Source organism: Condylura cristata, unplaced genomic scaffold (assembly GCF_000260355.1).
Source record: "Condylura cristata isolate star-nosed mole 26May11 unplaced genomic scaffold, ConCri1.0 scaffold00005, whole genome shotgun sequence".
NCBI classification, from domain to species: Eukaryota; Metazoa; Chordata; class Mammalia; order Eulipotyphla; family Talpidae; genus Condylura; species Condylura cristata.
The window spans coordinates 51,126,491-51,145,989 of record NW_004567106.1 but is presented as its reverse complement, the minus strand read 5'-3'; the positions used below and the strand labels follow the sequence as shown (position 1 = coordinate 51,145,989).

The 19,499-nt window shown below is 35.9% G+C and overlaps 1 protein-coding gene across 1 annotated transcript in view; it reads right to left on the bottom strand.

Annotated features, from left to right (window-relative positions):
* Positions 1-604: 604 nt before the first annotated feature.
* TES (testin LIM domain protein) overlaps positions 605-19,499 on the bottom strand; it is a 41,480-nt gene continuing 22,585 nt past the window's right edge. Inside the window, exons 2-7 of the mRNA XM_012720701.1 lie at positions 16,555-16,640; positions 6,084-6,336; positions 4,906-5,241; positions 3,279-3,494; positions 2,763-2,921; positions 605-894 (exon numbers count right to left, since the gene is read on the bottom strand). Coding sequence (XP_012576155.1) covers positions 706-894; positions 2,763-2,921; positions 3,279-3,494; positions 4,906-5,241; positions 6,084-6,336; positions 16,555-16,640 — 1,239 coding nt within the window. The 3' untranslated portion in view covers positions 605-705. The remainder of the gene's footprint in view (positions 895-2,762; positions 2,922-3,278; positions 3,495-4,905; positions 5,242-6,083; positions 6,337-16,554; positions 16,641-19,499) is intronic.

Genomic DNA, 19,499 nt, shown 5'->3' with positions numbered 1-19,499 from the left:
GTAAAGTGTGGATGCCACATGTGACAAAATAATCAAGGCCACAGATGGAGGTCACCGATTTACAGAGAGAAGACTGAGGTGTAGGAAAAAGATAAAAATAAAAAATAGAGATATGCAATAAAGCCATTCATCCTTTCATAAGGAAATGGTGAATGCATAGGCATTAAATGATAACATCTCTCCATACTATGCTGCATTTCTATTTTCTCTGTCAAGAGAATTAGCTGTGTATCATTACAAAGTTCAGAGAGAAAAAATGAGAAAATAAATGTAAAGATTTGGCATTAGGACAAGTTTAATTCCCTTTTAATTTTATACATAAGGGATAAAAGAATATAGAACTAGAAAAGCTCATCTTTCCAGTTAGTATAGTAACTTTTAAGAATTTTACATACTGTTTGATACAAGTGGGATAAGGACGTGGAGATTAACTAAAACCAAGCTTCCAACTCAAAGATATTACATCTTGGAAAGCTAAGGAAAGATAAAATTCTTTACCGTTTTTAAAATCAAATGCTTAGAGCAGGTTTTAAAAGTTGGCATTAAAAAAATGATCAGAAAAAAACAGTGAAGAAAGACAGCGAACAAAATTTCCTAGTTTCCGTTACAGTTTCTATTTTTCCATTTATTTTTTCCAAATTGCATTTACAATAGAAATGTAGACCACTTTGGATAGCTACGGTTCAATATGCTTGGTGCTCTCTCCTAAGACATCATCTTCTTACACTCTACTGAACAGAAAACCATCCCCTCTACTGGCATAAACTTCTGTCCAATGAGACACTTGCTGCAGCAGGAGCACAGGAAACACTCTGTGGATGCATGCCAGCTGAAGCTGTTATAGGTTACCCTCTGTACTTCGGGATCGATGGCATTATGGCATCCTTGACATACCTGTTCATCATACAATAAAAAAACGAACAATCAAACTACGGCAGTAATATTTTCACGTTAGAACAAACACAATACATTTCTTCAGATGGTAAATGAAATTGCCACTGACAACCTCAAAAATATACTACCAAAAGTGGCTTTCCAGCTAATCTTTTAATCAACAAATGCTAATGGAGGGGTATATAGGCTGAGTAAAGTGAGAACAAACAGGTGATTTGATGTTTGTAAGATCACCTCATGGTGTTTGAGGCCTAGTCTAATGAAAGAGTGCCCTTGGGTGCCCATGTTTCCCATGGGGAACAACATACACTCTCATTCATTGCTGGTAAGAATACAAAATTTACAGAAGTTTCTTACAAAAATAAACACACCTTTTCATACAATCTAATAATTATGCCCCTTGGTATTCACCCAAAGAAGCCAAAAAATTATGTTCACACTTAAACATGTTCATGGATGTTTTATAAACAGCTTTATTCATAACTGCCAAAGCTTGGAAGCAATTAAGAAGCCTTTCAATGGGTGAATGAATAAACAAATTGTGGTACTTTCAGAATGAATGATGTACCACAACTGAAATTATGTTCAAGATACTGAAGAGCTCAAATAGACTGTGTTTAAGGATGTAGTCTGCACTAAAAATAAAACTTGTAGTTAACAAACTTCTGTTCTAATTCATAATTTATGTTATATTGTAAAATATTAATATATTTCCTATACCATTCTATGTAGATACATATTATGTGCAAATATGTCATCCACACCCTCAAACAAAACTTTCTTTTTTCTGAACACAAATGAAAATGAATGATTAACCTTCAGTATTACCACAGTAAAAACAGAACACTAGACAGACAGTTTATAGCCTTCTTGTTTACATGTATTTTGAGTAAATGTAGCTACCGTAAGATTTTAAAAACCAACAAGATAGTCCAGCATTGCATAAAAGTAATTGATTTCAGCACTCCTGGACTCCTAATGTATCAGGAGTTACTGAGATGAGGGTGGTTGGTTTGGTTGAGGGGGGTCTGATTTGAAAAGACCTTAGAATATGGCTGTTACTTAGTGGGAACACTGGTTTAGGGTGTGAAGTGAGGCCTTATTACAGGTATCTATATTAGACCTACAATTTTCTATAGCTTTTAGAGACACTTGGCTTCTAATTATAGAGACTGTAGTTGCATAATTCATGTTATTCATATGCATAATTCATACATAATTCATGTTACTCAGTCTTCACTGAGAATGGGGTTATTCTCTTTGCATAATCAATACCTTATTTTGAATACAACAGAAATAAGTGTTTTACTGTCATTAAAACAAAAAGGTATCTGAATGAATGAGGAAATATTTGCACATTATGAATCCAATAATAAGTGAATATTTAAGATATGTAGAGAATTCAGACAACTTCACAGCTTAGTGACCTATCTCTTAGCCATAATGCAATAGCAACTTTTGTAAACAGGGTTGATTCAACCAAAAAATATGGTCTCTCATTAAATACCTGAATGCATGGCCCATGCAAATAAATCTAGATATGGAGGTCAGATTTTGTTATAATAAAAGAAAAAAAAGTTATACTAAATCAATGAATGTTTACAAAAGAAGTATCATACACCTCCAGGTTGCAAAATGAAAAGACCCAGTGAATGATTTGGTAATATGAACAGACACAAACACCCAAATAAAGTCAAAGAAAATGAACAGTCCTTAGGGAACTTGATTTAAATGGAATCTGATTTCTATAATGAAAAACATTCCAACTTAAGAGTAATACTTTGTTTCTCATTTGTTAGATGCCTAACAACACCCAAGTTCAAGTCATAAAGCAGACTGAGACACCTGCTCCCTAGCATGCTTCTTACCACAGCGTGATTCTTCACGTAGCAGGGCTTGCACACGGGCTTGTCATTGACCATCACGTATATTTCCCCAGCTAGAATGCTGTCACAGTCAAAACAGCAGAAGTGTTTTAGATGCCAATTCTGGTTTTCTGCCTGGGTGTACTCATTGCTGAATATCAGCTGGGAAGATAAAAATAAGTTGTTTTTATTTGGGGCTAACAATGAAGAAGCTAAATTTTTTCAGACAGTAAGGGACTTTGATCTTTATGTGTATCGATCAACCTACTTGGGTTTAAAGTTTGGTAGTAATCTAAAGGTTGCAGGTATGTTATTTAATGTATTTGAAATTCCTCTTTTATGTTACTACGAAGTATTTTGTTAGTCAATACAGAATGAATGAAATGGAATGTTTCATTCAACTTTGTTAGAAATAAAAAAACTGATAATTAATTCTGTGGTCTCACTAAAGGTGATCTGGTTAGAATGTTAAGGAGTACAAAATGGAGACTGCCTGCCAGTGTCCCGTAGAGAACACACCTCATCACAGCCAGCACACCGAGGTTTCTCACTGTCACAGTAATGTCTGCCACAGTATAGCTTCCCGTTCTTCCAGAAATAAATCATGTCGACCAGGAGTTCATGGCAAGTGTTGCAGACGAAACAAGCTGGGTGCCATAGTTTATCGTAGCCGGCTCTTTCAGCATAGACAGCTGGGTCACCTTCCTTCATACTCAGTTTGCAGCAGTAGCAAGACTGAAAGAAAGCCGTACACAACAATCTTGTCATCACAAGACTGTCAATCACCAGTTTGGGAATTTAGACAAACAATTTACAAGAGAAATGATTTCTAGAAATTAGAAATTTGCCAATGTAGACAACAAAGTGTTAATATTTCTGTGAAATGTAATCGCTTGGCTTTATCCAGGTTATTTAAAACTAATTCTTGCCCGTGTGTGTGTGTGTGTGTGTGTTATATGCTATATATATGTGCTATATATGCTATATATATGCTATATAATATGTGCTATATATATAATTCTTTTCCATATATAACAATGTTATATATATATACTATATATGCTATATATGTGTGTTATATATGCTATATAATATGTGCTATATATAATTCTTTCCAATATATAGCATTATATATATATATATATATATATATATATATATATCATTGTATATATAGCAGTGTTCCCTGAATTAAAGTTAGTTATGAGAAAAGCTAATAGAATTTTCACCTTAATTTTAAGGGTTTTTTCCCCAAAAAATGATTACTTTGAGCTTATAAGTCCTATTTTTCCTTTTTTAAACAGAGGACAAGTCTTACTGGTTGGTATACTGACTAGATCTACAAGGAATATTACAGTAAGTTTACTTTTTAATTTTTGTTCTTTAGTCAAATTTCTTCTATCATCAAGGCATGAAAAAAGATTTGAATTTTCCTATTTACAAGAGGTTTTTTTAATCATTGACCATATACCCACAAAAATTTAAGTTTGAATTTTAGGCATGTTTTCACAAGCAAAAGTAAATTAACATAAGCTTATATTATTCTTATTTATAGTTAAACAATTAACACTAAAATTATGTTTAGAAACAGCCTGTAGATTACTATGTTGTGTTCCAGCATGATACCAATGCCAACTACTATGTATACATAAACCTCACAATTATCCTTGGCAACAGATAATCAGAAAACTTGGCTTTAGACAGAGGCTTCAAAAGCATGATGATTCTCTATGCTTCAGCTGAATTTTAATGCAACTGATTTCCCTCACCTGCTTCTTTGGGGAAACAGGAATGACTCCAGAGAGGTTCAGAAAAAGAGAAAACAGGGCCCTCCCTGGTGGCGCAGCGGGTTAAAACACAGCACTGAGAATCTAAAGCAGCTTCCACATGAGTTCGATCCCCGCCTGCCCCGGAGGTGACCACATGGCGTGGCAGACCTCTCCTGACCCGCCCGTTGCTCCCCTCAGCAGTGTACTTCGTCAATCTGCCTGTTCTGCTCCCCACTCTGTCTCTGGTGAAGCCTCTCACCATCCCTGAGCCTCTGGCCTGTACCCCAGTTCTGTATGCACAAATAAATAAATCTTAAAAAAAAAAAAAAAAAGAGAGAAAACAACTGTCAAAAACACCAATTGGTCACTCTACTTACATACTTAGTTCTTTTGTGTTCAGTTGATTTGTCCTCCATGGCCCCCACTGCTGCTGTGGTGCTTCGATCCCCACCAGGGAGGTACATTTTATTGGGGCCCTGAGCGTGCATCTCACAGGGAAGTTTGACATCTCCTACACCCAGAGCCTCGCTCTTGTATTTCTTCACAAACTGCTCCATCTCCTTCACCTCTTTGGGAGATAACTCATGGCACTTGGAAGGGTCCTGGTCATGTGCAGGTAGCTGCTTTGCCAGCTGCTTCTTCCGGTACTGTGCTCCCTCTGAGCCTGCCACGGGCTGCTTCTCCTTGGGTAGCATCTGCATGTATTGCCTGGCCTGAGCCACAAGGAGACCATGTTAATTAGGTGGTGCATTGGTGATCAGATAGGTGTAGTGTAGAACACATGTCAAAAGCAATGACTAAAGAAAAAGTCAGTTTTATTCTTTAGTAATAATCTTCATAATATAAATAGCTTGAGATGTACAAGAAATTACCTATCTACTTAGCTTTATAAACAGAAAAATATTTTTCTCAATGAAATCAAAAGTTAGTTTTTCAGTTTGTAAAAAGATTTGGGTTACTAATGTTTACTTATAGTAAATATACATATGTACAATAGCAAGAGAACACAGATTTTTAGGCAGCATGAAAATAGATCAGCAGTATTTTTATCACTATAAAACGATAATCATTACAGATTCTCTTTAGTGATATAACTAACCTTAAAAGATGTCCAAGTGTCTCATCTGGTTGTTATAACAGAAGGAACTTGATACAAAATTGTATTTTTGTCACCTTACATAGTAAAAGAAATAATAGTACTGAACATTTTTTCAGTTCTATAAAATGACAAATTAAATTCTGTAGATATCCTTTATTATCCTATGAAAAAACCTTGTGAAGGCTATAAAAGGTACTAAGTTTATACAAAACATCTGTTTTGTATCTAATTACTAAGAATTGTACTTTTAAATTGGTACCATATCAAGATATTCATAAAATTCCATGAGGAATCTTAATTTACTTTTGAAATCTGTAATAGGAGTTGAAAGTCAAAGTAGTTGAAACCCCAGAAAAAAATAGCAGACCCAATGTTGATAAGTCACTAAAGGCATTCCTCTAAACAAATAATCCAGGAACTTAAATATAGTGACCCCCCATCCCAACTATTATTTACCAATGCCTGATTCTGGACAGGAGGTGCCCATTCATAGGTGACTGTGTTGATGGCGACATTCTTCTTGGCAGCAACTGGATTGGTCAATATCATTACATTACGTTTATACATGGGAATTCCATCTGATTTTAGCTTTGCAATCAAGGTGGTATACTTGGTGTCTTCAAAAAGTTTCCCCACTTTTCGATCCTCTTCATTGCTCAAGAGGACATCATGCTCTTCTTGGCCGCATTTGCAGTTACGACATATTTTTCTAAAATTGTGAAGATTAGTAAGCAATGATTAATTATACCTCATCATTAAAAATTATGTTAATACATTTATAGTTTATACAGTACTTTCATATACATTCTCCCAGGAGCAGAGACACCCAGAGATACCCAGTAAGACACCCAGAAGGCTGCTTCTCTGGGAAGCCAGAGAAGGCAATGGGCTGAGGACACGGTGACCCCCGTGCCTCTGCATCTTTAGACACACTGTGGCTACAGCTCAGCTCTGTTGCCTGGTGGCGAAGACTCAGAAATTGCCTCCATAATTTTTATTTTATTACTGGAAGCAAGTAATTTATGTGTATGTGGGTGGTACACGAAATAGCTGTTCATAAATTTAACGAGAGTATAAAAAATATACCTTTGCTTTAGAGTTTGAAAGTTAGGTCACACCATTCATCACCACTGCCACCAAAACTTATCTCAGAAGGATGGTTTACATTTTATTGTATAAATACATTTCAAAGCCTTTATACAACTTTTTAAAAAGCAAAAAGTAGGGAAGTTAATAAGTTTTTTATGAACAAGAACTAGAATCCAGGCTTAGGTATAACCCCTGTCATTTTCTTCCTTGTCCTCTTTTCAAATCTTTTCTTTCCCCCTTATCTTTTCCTTCCCTTCCTTTCTTTTATTTCATCAAACAGCGGCCATCTACCAGGTGTTCTGTTATGTAGAAAAAGATAAATAGTTTCTGTCTCAGTGCTACTCACAGTTGAAGAATAACACCCCCTCCCCCAATCTAGTCTAGAATATAATCAATCACTCATGCATACATGCATATACAATAAGAATGTCATGTGTCAAGCGATTTACTAGAACATAATGTTTTTTAAAAGTGGGCCATTATATCCTGGGAAAGAGATTTTTATTTACCACTATGTATATCCTATTGAGAAAATAGATATTAAACACACACACACACACACACACACACATACTGCATTTATGGTGATAGGATGCATAGAACATAAGCATAAATTTGTGTGTGTGTGTTTTTGGGAAAAGCAGAAGTAGGTGTCAACCAACACTTTGAGTAGAATAAATATTTGTGATATTTCTCAGTTAGGAAAGAAATTGCTCCCTTAGAGCAATAAATAAATGTCATAGTGACAAGGCCAGAGGCAGGCATCATATAGGAATTTATAGGTTATTCAGAAATTTTTCCTTTATTATAAGAGCAATCAGGAGGAACTGAAGTCTTTTAGGTTATGGAATAACATGTTATAGCGTTTTTTTCAAATGTTGTAATACCTCCCATGTGACAACAGACTAGGGGTGACACACTGGAAACAGGGAGACCCGTTCACATAACAAGTCAGTGGTGCATCCGACTCATGATGGCATGGTCCTAAGTATCAGAACCTTGGCTATTTCAAAAATGGAATTTGCCTCTTGGATGGTTATTATCACGATGCATATAAGATGTGTTATAGTTTGGATTAAAGATTTATGATTTCTTGGAATGTAAAACTTACAAAACTCTGTGGTAGATAGTGAGGGCGAAAGAAAGAAAGAAAGGTTTCAGGATTGAATAAGTCAGCAGAAGAAATGAAATTTATTAAGGTAGTAAATACAAAAGAGGAACTAGCAAATGAGCAAATAAAAAAAGAGGAACAGATATGAGGGGGAAAGTTTAATGAGAAGTCTCTGAAACTGAACTATTGATAAGTTTAAAATGCCTTATGCAATGGGGCAAGTGTATAAAGTACATGTGGGAGGCACATGTCTAGTGCTACTGAGCTTGATTCTGAAGTTAAGGAATAATACATACACAAATGAGGTGACAGGTTACCTTTACCTCCTAAGAGAAAAGTAGAGGGAAGAGGTGAGGATTCAGGAAGGGGTTCAGCACAGAAATAGAAACTAGGAAAGATGACAGAGGCAGAAACAAATGATAGACTTTGTGTTACTAGAATATAAGCCAGTGCTTGGGGTCTTCCTGCTTTTTCAGGGTGCAGTGGTGTGCGCCCAGATTGTCAATTCCTGGACTTATATGATGATATGTCCCTTTAGTCGCTCAAGGATGCAATGGAGTCTTGATTTTTATATATTTGTATCAGTAAACTATTTCTTAAAAAAAAAAAAAGATCTGGAACACAAACGTACTGATGGCATACAAATCAAAGGAGAAAATCTGATATTTTAAAAAGTCATCCTATCATCCTTACATTGTTCCAGAGATATTAAAGATATATATTACATTAGAGGTTGCTAAGTATGCAGGTTAAAAAAAAGATCTAGAAAACCAGAGAGAAACACACTGTAGATAATTTCTGGACTACTAAAATGAAAACATGAAAGTGGAATTTGTCAAAGTAAAGGCAGTGAGAAAGGCAAAAAATAATAATAATAAATAATTAGGATATACAGAAAGTACAAATTACAATGATTGACTTAATACAAATATAGCAATATGTGGACTCATTCTCCAATTAAAAAGTCAGTGGCTTTTAAGCTATATAACACAACAGAGATTTACAAGAGATACTTAAATGTGAGGGCATAGAAATGATGAAAGTATAAGGATCCAAAAAAGATAAGCCCAGTCCAATTCCAGCAAAATATGTTAGATGTTAGACTTTAATGCTTTTTTTCTTAATATTAGTGTCACAGCAAAAATTTAAAAAACACTATGATGTAACAATTTGAAACATCAACAAACCCATCATAACAATGAGATTTACAAAAGAATTACAAATAAATTTAAATAATGCAATTTACAAGTCTGGTATAATAGACACAAGAAATATTACACCCAAGGGCTAGAGATTACACATTTGTTTCTTTTGGGAAGCAATTAAAACACTTCAAAAAAAATGAATACATACTATATCATAATGCAAATCTCAAGAACTGCCCAAGGAGTGATCATCCTTAACACTATCTGAACAGAACACAATTATGTTAGAAATCAATAGCAAAAAAGCAACTAGAAATATTTCTTTAAAAAGTAAATAATACAAACAATGACAAACTAAAACAAAAACATTTTGGGGACAAAACACTGTTACTTCATGGAACTTAGCTAAAAGATACTTAGGAAGAGATTCATAATTTAAATGCTCACATTAGAATGAAGAAAAAGTAAAAATAATCTAACTGTTCAACTCAGAAAGTTAGGAAAAATACAACATTTAAGGAAGGAAATAAAGATAACAGAAACTAACAATGTTTGTTCTCATTAGATACAGAAAAAACATGCAATGATTTTTAGTACCTCTTCTGATTACATTTGGTTAGTAATTTCAGCTATAGATAGAAACTGAGAGGGAAATAAAAATCCACAAGCCTTCTTATACATCATACTTAGAATTCTTATGCATTCACTTCAGAATCTGAAGCAAGAAACCAACCTTGATGTCACCACTTCACTCATATTGTCATATGACAATACAAATTTGTATGACAGTATAAATCAGAGCAGTAAGGAAAATCAAAAAAATAGAAGTCAAAGGATTCATCAGAGAAGAAACTAAACTGTTATCCACAAGTGCTATGACTGATGAAATAAAAATTTAATATATTAGCACAGTAAAGTGTGAAAAAAAAAAGTGTGAAATAATGATTACAGAATACAGGTTTTGTATTCTACAATTTTTTAAGGTCAAGTATGCAAACTAAAAATATATCTGACTTGAACAGTTCTAAAAAGAGAGACAGACAGAGATAGGAGCAGTGGGAAGGCAACTTATCCCCTTCCCACACTGGTCAGAAATCTATATTTGGTAAGAATCTGCTGAAGAGTTTGCATACTGCAGCTCAGCTATAAAAGACTTGCATATCTAGTTATCTCATACTCCCATCTAGTGGAAAGGAGCGTATTGTCCCATTACAGTGTGTTCTTCACTTTTTGTTCCTCAGGCAGAGACAACAAAGCAATATAATTATCAAAAAACCACCATACTGGCTTTGGATCAAGTTTGAAATCATACCTCTTGAGGGGAGAGAGCTAGGGTGGGAACTGAGATCTTAATATAGATAACTAGATCCCAAAATAATTGTGAACTAAGGCATGTGCCTTAATAATTAACAAAGTGACTGACTAAAGAAGTAATAATGTTATAAGCATATATGATAACACAATTCACCATGTACACCACAAAATAAGAGTCAGATTTTAGAATTTGAAAGGTAAATAGTAAGAGAGTAAGTGCTTTCTAAAACATGAATTTATGACAAGTGTTGCATGCTGACAAAATTATGCTTGCTGAGAAAGTGTTAAATATAAAAAGGTCTGGGCCCTCCTTGGTGGCGCAACAGATTAAGACACAGCACTGCAAGCTAGTGACAGCCACTTCAATGCAAGTTTCATCCCCGCCCCTGAGGTGACCCACATGGCTCAGCAGAACTCTCCTGACCCACCCCCTGCTCCCCTCAGCAGTGTCCTTTGTTGATCTGCCTGTTCTGCTCCCCATTCTGACTCTAGTGAATCCTTTCATCGCTCCTGTATCCCAGGTCTGTATACATAAATAAATAAATCTTAAATATATATATCTCTAGGCTTTTTCTTGTTTTGGCCATTCTTGGAAGATTCACATTCTGATGAACTTTATTTTTCCTGTTTACTCCTTCACTCTCTGAAAATGCCTTTCTTTAGCAAGCTAGTAAAATCAGCTTAAAACAATACGCCAATGTCAACAGTGATTGTGAGAAAATGAGAGGATGCTCAATTATTAGTTTTCTAAATAGGAAGAATCCATGATTGATTTATTGTGGCTTTAAAAATCACCAACATACATCATTAAGCTGCATCTGCTCTAACACTGTGAGCTGCACTTGGCAGGATGTGACTCAAAAGGGATGGCATGGTTCTCTCAACCAGAGCTGTCATCACCGAAACAGCTGGAATGACCACATCTCTTGCAGATGTAAAGAGCTCCTTATGCTGGAGTTCCATTTCTACAATTAAAAGTGACAATTAAAAATCACCATGCAAAAATGAAAACTATAAAATCCAAGCCAGTGCCAAGAGCTATCTGCTATGAAAATCTGTGCTACTTGCTATCTATCTAGTTTACAAAATTTGCCTTAAATCCCCTGTTGGGGTTTCAGATCACAGTGTTTTATATTTTAATCTCCCATATTAAAATTGGAAGTTTTTATTTTCAGAAACATTTGTTTTACATTTTTTTAAAAAATAAAGATAGCATTGGTTTAATGCACGCTACATATAGGATCCCACTTCTTCAGATACATGTTAACATTCACACCCATCACAGGTGCCTACAGTCCAACAGTCAATTTGTAAAATACACTATAATGTATTTTTTAAAAAAGTTTTGTTGGGGAAATACTGTTCTCATTATCCAAGAGAAGACTTAAGAATAAGAGGGACATTTATTAACCAATTTAATTTCTGTCTAAAATAATACAGATTCTAGCCCCTATGAAAGTGAAGGACTTAAAAATGTATTTTATGCCAGCCCAAAATAAAAACAAAGCTTGTTTGAGCATAGTAAGGTATGTATAATACCTTTCTTTTGATGATTCATACATAACCTTTGATGATACCTATAGACTGAATGCTATATTAAGTGTTCAATTGATGAGTTTTTCCATATTCAGCCAAATTGCCAAATCTCTAAATCTTCTAAACTGGCCGATAGAGTATTTCATCCCAAACTCTCCATGACATGCTAATAAAATTTTGGTGTTCGGGCAGGGGAGGAGGGAAAGAAGATTCAGAATTTAATTTAAACTAGTTTTTTTTTTTAAAGATTTATTTATTTGTTTAACTAGTTTTTTTATTTATTTAAACTAGTTTTTTTTTTTTTTTAAAGATTTATTTATTTGTACATACAGAACTAGGGTACAGGCCAGAGGCTCAGGGGTGGCGAGAGGCTTCACCAGAGACAGAGTGGGGAACAGAACAGGCAGATTGACGAAGTACACTGCTGAGGGGAGCAGCGGGCGGGTCAGGAGAGGTCTGCCACGCCATGTGGTCACCTCCGGGGCAGGCGGGAATCGAACTCATGCGGAAGTGGCTTTAGCTTCTCAGTGCAGTGCTTTAACCCGCTGCGCCACCAGGGAGGGCCCTAAACTAGTTTTTAATGTTATTATTTTTTAAAGATGTAATGATACTTGTTAAAAGATTTAAAAGACTGGGAAGCTCCAAGGAGTGGGGGAAATAGGGTTCTCTGCCTAAAACTTCTTTGTACAAAAAAGTCTAGCACAACTAACAACTATAACCAAACATATATTATACATTAAACTCAAAACTGTATAATGTATAACACAATATATAGCTTCACAGTCTTTTTGAGTTAGAACCAAAGGGTATCAAAATTTACTACACATGAAACAGTTTCAAGCCACAAATAATTAGAAACTATTTCAATCTTCCCAAAGAGAAAAAAATATTATATTATTATTTGTACAATTTGCAAAATTTACCTCTCCACAGCAAATGGAATGCTTCCAGGTTGCCAGCACACACAGTGATTTAAAGGCAATGTCCTGGCACCCCTTTGTGCAAAACTATCTCTTAACAGACTTGTAATTTGCCATTTTAAAACAGGGGTCTAGATACATGGACTTAACTGTGGGTCTCTATTACAAAATTAAGCACAGGCATTAATTCATTTATAGTAGGAAGTTTTTAGTTTTGGGCTAGTTCTAGGCGATTAGAAGTTCTCTGAACAGATATAGGACGTATTTTTAAGTAGCACTTTTCTTATAAAATGTGACAGCTTTATTAGGTGTTATCAAAGCTAAAACAAAAGAATAACTCAATTATTTATATGATAATTGATCAATGGTTCCAACAATATTACCATACATTCATTATGAAATAATTGACTATAAATTCCCTTAAATCTTGGCTTTTTATCTTGTATTTCATAAATATTTACTATCTCTCATTATTACTTGATAGTGTGCCCAGAAAGCAGTTGCTTTTCTGTGGGAGCATCAGGAATCCTCAACCTTTTGTTTTTCTTTGGTCTTGCACACGTTAGCATACTGAGTAAAAGGAGAGCTCATATTTAAAGGACCACATTTCCAAAGACATCTGTCATAAAAGCACCACCCTTAAGAGAAGACAGCCTTGTATAGTCTAAGGTTCATTGTCATGAATGCAAACATGGGTTCAAGTTTCTGTACTGACCTATAAAAAGTAAAAGTTTGGAACTGGGGTTTAAATTCAGCTCTATTAAGTTCTGCCTTTGGTAAATTTCTTGACTTTCCTAAATTGTGAGTTCTCATACAAAAAAAAGGGGCTGCCATGTTATATCTCAAAGATAGTATAGGGATTAGGTACAATCAAATACATAAAATATTCTAGTTGGCAGAATTTTAAGATGGTCCCTATGATCTTTGCCCTCTAGTGTTATTCCCAAAACTGTGTTAGTTTATATGGCAAAGGAGTGATTGATTATTCAGGTGTGCCTAATCTAATCACATGAATTCTTAAAAAGGATTGAGTTTTCTCTGGGTGTAGAAGCAGAAGGCATACGTATCTGAGGTACAAAAAAGATTCAAAGCAGTTGGGGGCTTTGAAAATGGAGATGGCCACAGGCCACGGAATATGAGTGGCTTCTAGAAGCTAACAACAGTTACAGGCAGACAGCCAACAAGGAAACAGGCCTACAGCCACAAAGAAATGATTTCTAGGAATCAGCTTGGAAGCAAATTCTTCCCTAGTTTACAAATTACTGACCAATCTGAATAACCTTGGATTTCAAACTTTTGAGATCCTGAATATAAATCCAGCTAAACCTACCCAGACTTCTGACCTAAAGAATAAAGGGGTGTTGAGTTAATTAAAAGGTGTTGTGTTAACCTGTTAAATTTGTAATAATTTATTATGCAGCAACGGAAAACTATAACTAGCACTTATTGGTTTGTGAGAAAGGAACTATATAACTCACAGGGTCAAACAAATCGTTTGGCTAGCTAAGTTATAAGTGCCACCCTATTCTTCCATAAGTGTAAGAATTAATTTTAGTAACTGATTTTTTTAAAAGATTTATTTATGCATACAGAACTGGGGTACAACCTGAGGTGCAGGGGCGGTGAGAGGATTCACCAGAGACAGAGTGGGGAGCAAAATAGGCATATTGATGAAATACACTGCTAAGGGGAGCCGCGGGCAGGTCAGGAGAGGTCTGCTGCATCATGTACATCACCTCCAGGCCGGGGATCAAACTCGCAATGAAGCAGATAGGGCTCGCTTGCACTGCTGCGTCCTAACCCATTGCACCACCTGGGAGGGCCCAAATGTTAGTTTTTTATAACTATTGTGTCACATCTTGAACAGGCTGTCATGCTTGTAGGCCTCTTCCATTCACTCTCCAGATCCATTCGACACCTCAGTGCTCTGTGCTGTGCTGTGCTGTGCTTGGAGAGGCTGACCCCACAGAATTACAGCAGTGGGCTGTTGGGTTATCTTGTTCCCAGCAGTGAGTGAAGTCTGAGTATGTATTTCCTGACTTCCTGCAAATATACAGATATGTGTGTGTGGGGGGAAGTGATCCTTAAATTGACTTGGAGGTATGTGGAAACAGTGAAAGATGGCATTATAGACTGAGTACAGGAATTTCAAGGAGCAGCATGTGTTTGGCAGTTGGAGCACAAGGAACTTGGAAGGAAGGTAGGAGATGAGGTACAAGCAAGGTAAGGCCAGAAGATGATGTTTAACATTAAAGATCAAGATTTTTTTTGAAAAGATTAAGTTCAGTAGGAAAGCACTAAAGGTTCTCAAAATATCAGAAATTACATTATAGTATCTATTTTCAAAAGACATTTCCTGTGGTTGTATGGAAGACCAGGCTGATGATAGGTGGAGAACAACTTAGCTCTTTTCCGTAATAGAGCCATGAAGCCCTGTGGGTCTCAGAAGTTGAGGGACACCAAGGATATGGAGGAGAAAACAGTAGGGTCCTGGAACCCTACTTTCATTTCAGTCTTAGCAGTTCTGTGGTGTTAGAACGGAACTAGAATCTTGGTTGCATTCAGGACAGCCAGCCTAAAGTCTTTCACTTCAAACTGAAAACTGGCGAATCTGAAGGTCAAAGGCTCATCTGTCTCAAGCTTTCTAGTTGAGGTTGAAAAAAAAAAAAAAAGAATATCATAAGAATTCTGAGAGAAAAATATCTTTGGGCTTATGTCAGGAAAAAGACAGAACTATTAAGTAATACAATTTGGGGACTATATAAACCTGAGATATATTAGAGATTGCCCCAAAGTCCTAGTTTTTCACAGCTTTTAAAAATTTTCAGACAATACTCAGGTAATTAAATAACTGTGTGGAAACATTAAAATAAAATATATATATTTTCATTTCAGTCTTTAGCAGTTCTATGGCCCTAGTACAGAACTAGAATCTTTGTTGCATTCAGGACAGTCAGCCTAGAGTCTTTTACTTGAAACTGGAAACTTATTCACCCTGAAGGTCAAAGGCCCATCTTGTCTCAAGCTTTCTAGATATGGTTGAAAAAAAAAATTACCGCCCCAGCAATCTGCTCTCTTCTGATAGTTTTATTTGAAAATACCACATTACAAATAAATTACAATATATAGGTAACATATATAAAACAAGAATTACTATAAACTAAGTTTCATTTTCAGAGAAAAGATGCTACCACTTAAGAATGAGTTTTAAACATCTCATTAGCAGTTTTGGCAAATACTCCAGTCAAATTAAAGTCTTTTGAGGTTGTAAAGTAAAAGCCATGCCCAGCAGAGGGCAGTGCAGTTCTCTACAAAGTACACTGAGCTCACTAGACCACACATTAGTAGCTGAAAACAATGTCGTGCCTAGCGACTTTACCTTTCTCTAAAATGTAACATAAAGTTCCCTGGTAGTAAAAGATGAGGTATTAATACCTTATAATTTAAGAAATCCCTGAAAAAATTTAACTGCCTACAAATTAAGAGCTGTAGTTACTGTTTTTAAAGAATAATAATTAAATTAATAAACGGTCCTAGAAAATTACCACAATCTTATTTGCTACTCATAGAAGAGACAAATTCAGTACTCAAGACTCAGAGTAAATCTGGAAAACACAGCAAATAAATCAAGCATTTCTAAAAATAGTTACTATGGTCCAGTTAGCTCTGTCAGGTTTAATGACAGGAATTATTGCTTAGAAGAAAATATAACATATCTACAACTTACAACCATGCCAAATAACTGTAAGAAATTTCCACTGTCTGAGCAACCACTGCCACAGAGTAGAAATTTCTAGTTTTTAAAACATTACCTCCAGAAGTGCAGTTCAAATCCTTCACATTTTTCTTTGCATTTTAAACAGGGGGCTCCAAATCCTTGCTCATGACCTAAGCCCATCTGTTAAAGAAAAAGAAACATGGTTCTATTATTACATTTATTAAAAACCTCAAAAATGCAATAAATTGCACTTTTAATTCCACTTACCATTCATTCCTGTTGATCTAACTTTCAAACAAATTTAATGAGTATCACATTGTTTAGTTAATGATGACACCAAGTACTTTATGGTGACTTAATGTGCATACATAACGTACTTGGTATTCCTTTTTTTTTTTTTTTAATTTTTCATGAAAAGCATCAGAATACAACTCTATCACAGTGTATAGGTATTTGAAGACACAAAAATTCATGAGTCTTTCTAGCCATGGTCATTCTCATATACAACAGCTATAAGTGCAATCCATGAGTAAGAGCTTAGAAAATATGCCTGGCCCCAAAAGATGTATTTTGCAGCAAACAAAAAATATGTTAAAGATAGGAATTATGATGAAAATAATATTTCATATTATCCTAAGTAAGAATAGCAAAGTCAAACATTTACTGAATTCCAGGAATAGAGGTGAACACTTATCTCACTGTAATCTTAAGAAAACCTTAGGAAATGCAATACATGAGCATTTTAGAGATGAAAACTATACTTTTGAGAGGTTATGGAACTTGCTTAACATCCAAACATTAATAAATGGTAGAGCAGATCTGAATCCCAGTCTGTCTGGCGCTGCGGCCTGTGCTCTTTATTATGTGTGAGGTGCGGGTGGGAGGCTGTACCATGCATGGCCTTTTTTACAGCAAACCATTTTATTCTTTTACTATTTTAAATAATAATCCTTGGAAACTTGCTGAGAGATGACCTAATGAGCAGAAGGGGAGGAAGTGCACAGGCAGGACATGAGAAAGCAGTGTAAGCTCTTTTACCCAACGATTCATGTAAGAATGAAAAAGATCAATTGGCTTTGCAGCAACACGTTTGCAAATCATCAGTGACTAAATTTTCTATATTTTAAATATCACATCAGTGACTAAATTCATTACCAGCTAGTACCTGAATAAGAGTTCAAGCCAGGCAAATAAAAGGCTTCTTTCAATGATACCCTTTTGTAACCGTCACCAAGTTGTGTTGTCACTATGCATGTCACTCTGTAATTGAAACTAACTGAGTTTAAATGGGCATAATAAAAGGACCCTTCCTTTTTTCCAGAAAAAATTGCCACATGACTCTAGGGACATATTTAGATCCAGCTGGTCTACATGGCTAATTATTTTTAAAGTCATACTGTCCAGCTTACTGCTTAATGGTGATAAAAGTCTGTGCAGCACTAACTAAACCTCACCTTTGCCATGTGTCCATTACCAGTTTGTGAAATGACAAACAATTTAATGTTGGAGGACATTTTTCTTCTTCTTCTTTAAGGAATCAAATTTTTTAGAGAGAGAGAGAGTGTGTCCTTTTTGGCCTTAGTATCCATAGCAGAAAAGATCTGCTCCTGGTCACACAGCTAGTCAATGAGAAGTTACCCCAAACACTCAGGATCTAACAGGTGCTCTACAGTGCTACTGGGGCAAGACAGCTATGAATGTATGGGATAAACTCTTGAGTCTTCCACAGAAATTCCCTGGATTATTTCTGCTTCAAAGAAAAGGACTACATGCTCCTAGAGCCTCCTGTAGCACCTCTAAAAGTAGGTGACTTTTGGAGAGCTGTATAGAGACAAGATCTGAACTGTCAGGGAGGCTGAGGAAGCTCTTTTGAACAGCAGTGCTTGAGAAGAGATCAAAAGGATGAGCAACATCTAATCCTACAAAGAGGAAGAACTACATTCAGGACAGGGAACACCACAGGCAAGGGCAATGGCAGGACAGGGCATGTTGGGAGCTAAGAATATCTTAGAGCACCTGAAAGTGACAGGGCCAGGTACTAGCAGGCAGAATAGAATTACACACACACACACACACACACACACACATTTAATATAGAAGACATTCCAGAGATAGTGTGAGACTGGTTAGGATGGAAGGGTTAGAGAACAGCTATGCAGGCACTGGGAGGGGAGTGAGAGGGAAGGGGTAGGGGATAACATCACCTTTCTCTCAGCTTTGGTAGTCAAACCTCAGAGAAGGGACCCTGGAGGAAGACCAGGAGATCAACTCTGAGGAAAGCAGCAATTTGGGAAATGGCTCTTGCAGCTTGTGCTAGAAAGCTTATGTAGATAGTACCCCCCCGCCCCCCTCCACATGCTTTTAAACTCCCACAGGCCTGCCCGAAGGGCTAATTTTGTTTTAATCATTCACATTTCTTTTATTTATATCTTTTACATTATTGTGTAGTCCCCATAAAATTCCCACCACCAATTCATCTGTGAACCCAACTTAATCTCCATTAGACTCCTTGCGGCACAGTCTGCAAATACCTGAAGAAAGTGTTCTTTTCCACCTTTCCAAACACATACTTTCATCTTCCCCATATGTCCAGAAATAGGAGTGAGACCATTCTGAAAGTATCACAGAGATTCAGCAAGTAAAAGAGAGGAATGAGGTCATGACAATGATATATTCTCCTGCTATTCTAATTAAAAATAAAGATGCTAACAATAAAGACACCTCATTTTCAAATCACTGTTAGCAGTTAAAGCAATTGGAGATGCTTTCAGATTGACAATAAACTTATTTTCCTAGAATAATTTCATTAAGAGAAGTTAGTTTTGTTACATAAATGTATAGTTATAAAACTTAAACATCAGTTTAAGCAATGAAGATCCCTCACTTATGCCACCTACTACCTTATCTTCTTTATCAGCGCTATGAGGTTAAAAATGCACAACCTCTCTTCCTCAAACTGCTAAACATGGAGCTTCCCTACGACCCAGCAATCCCACTCCTAGGTATCTACCCAAAAGACACAAAAACACTGATTGAAAA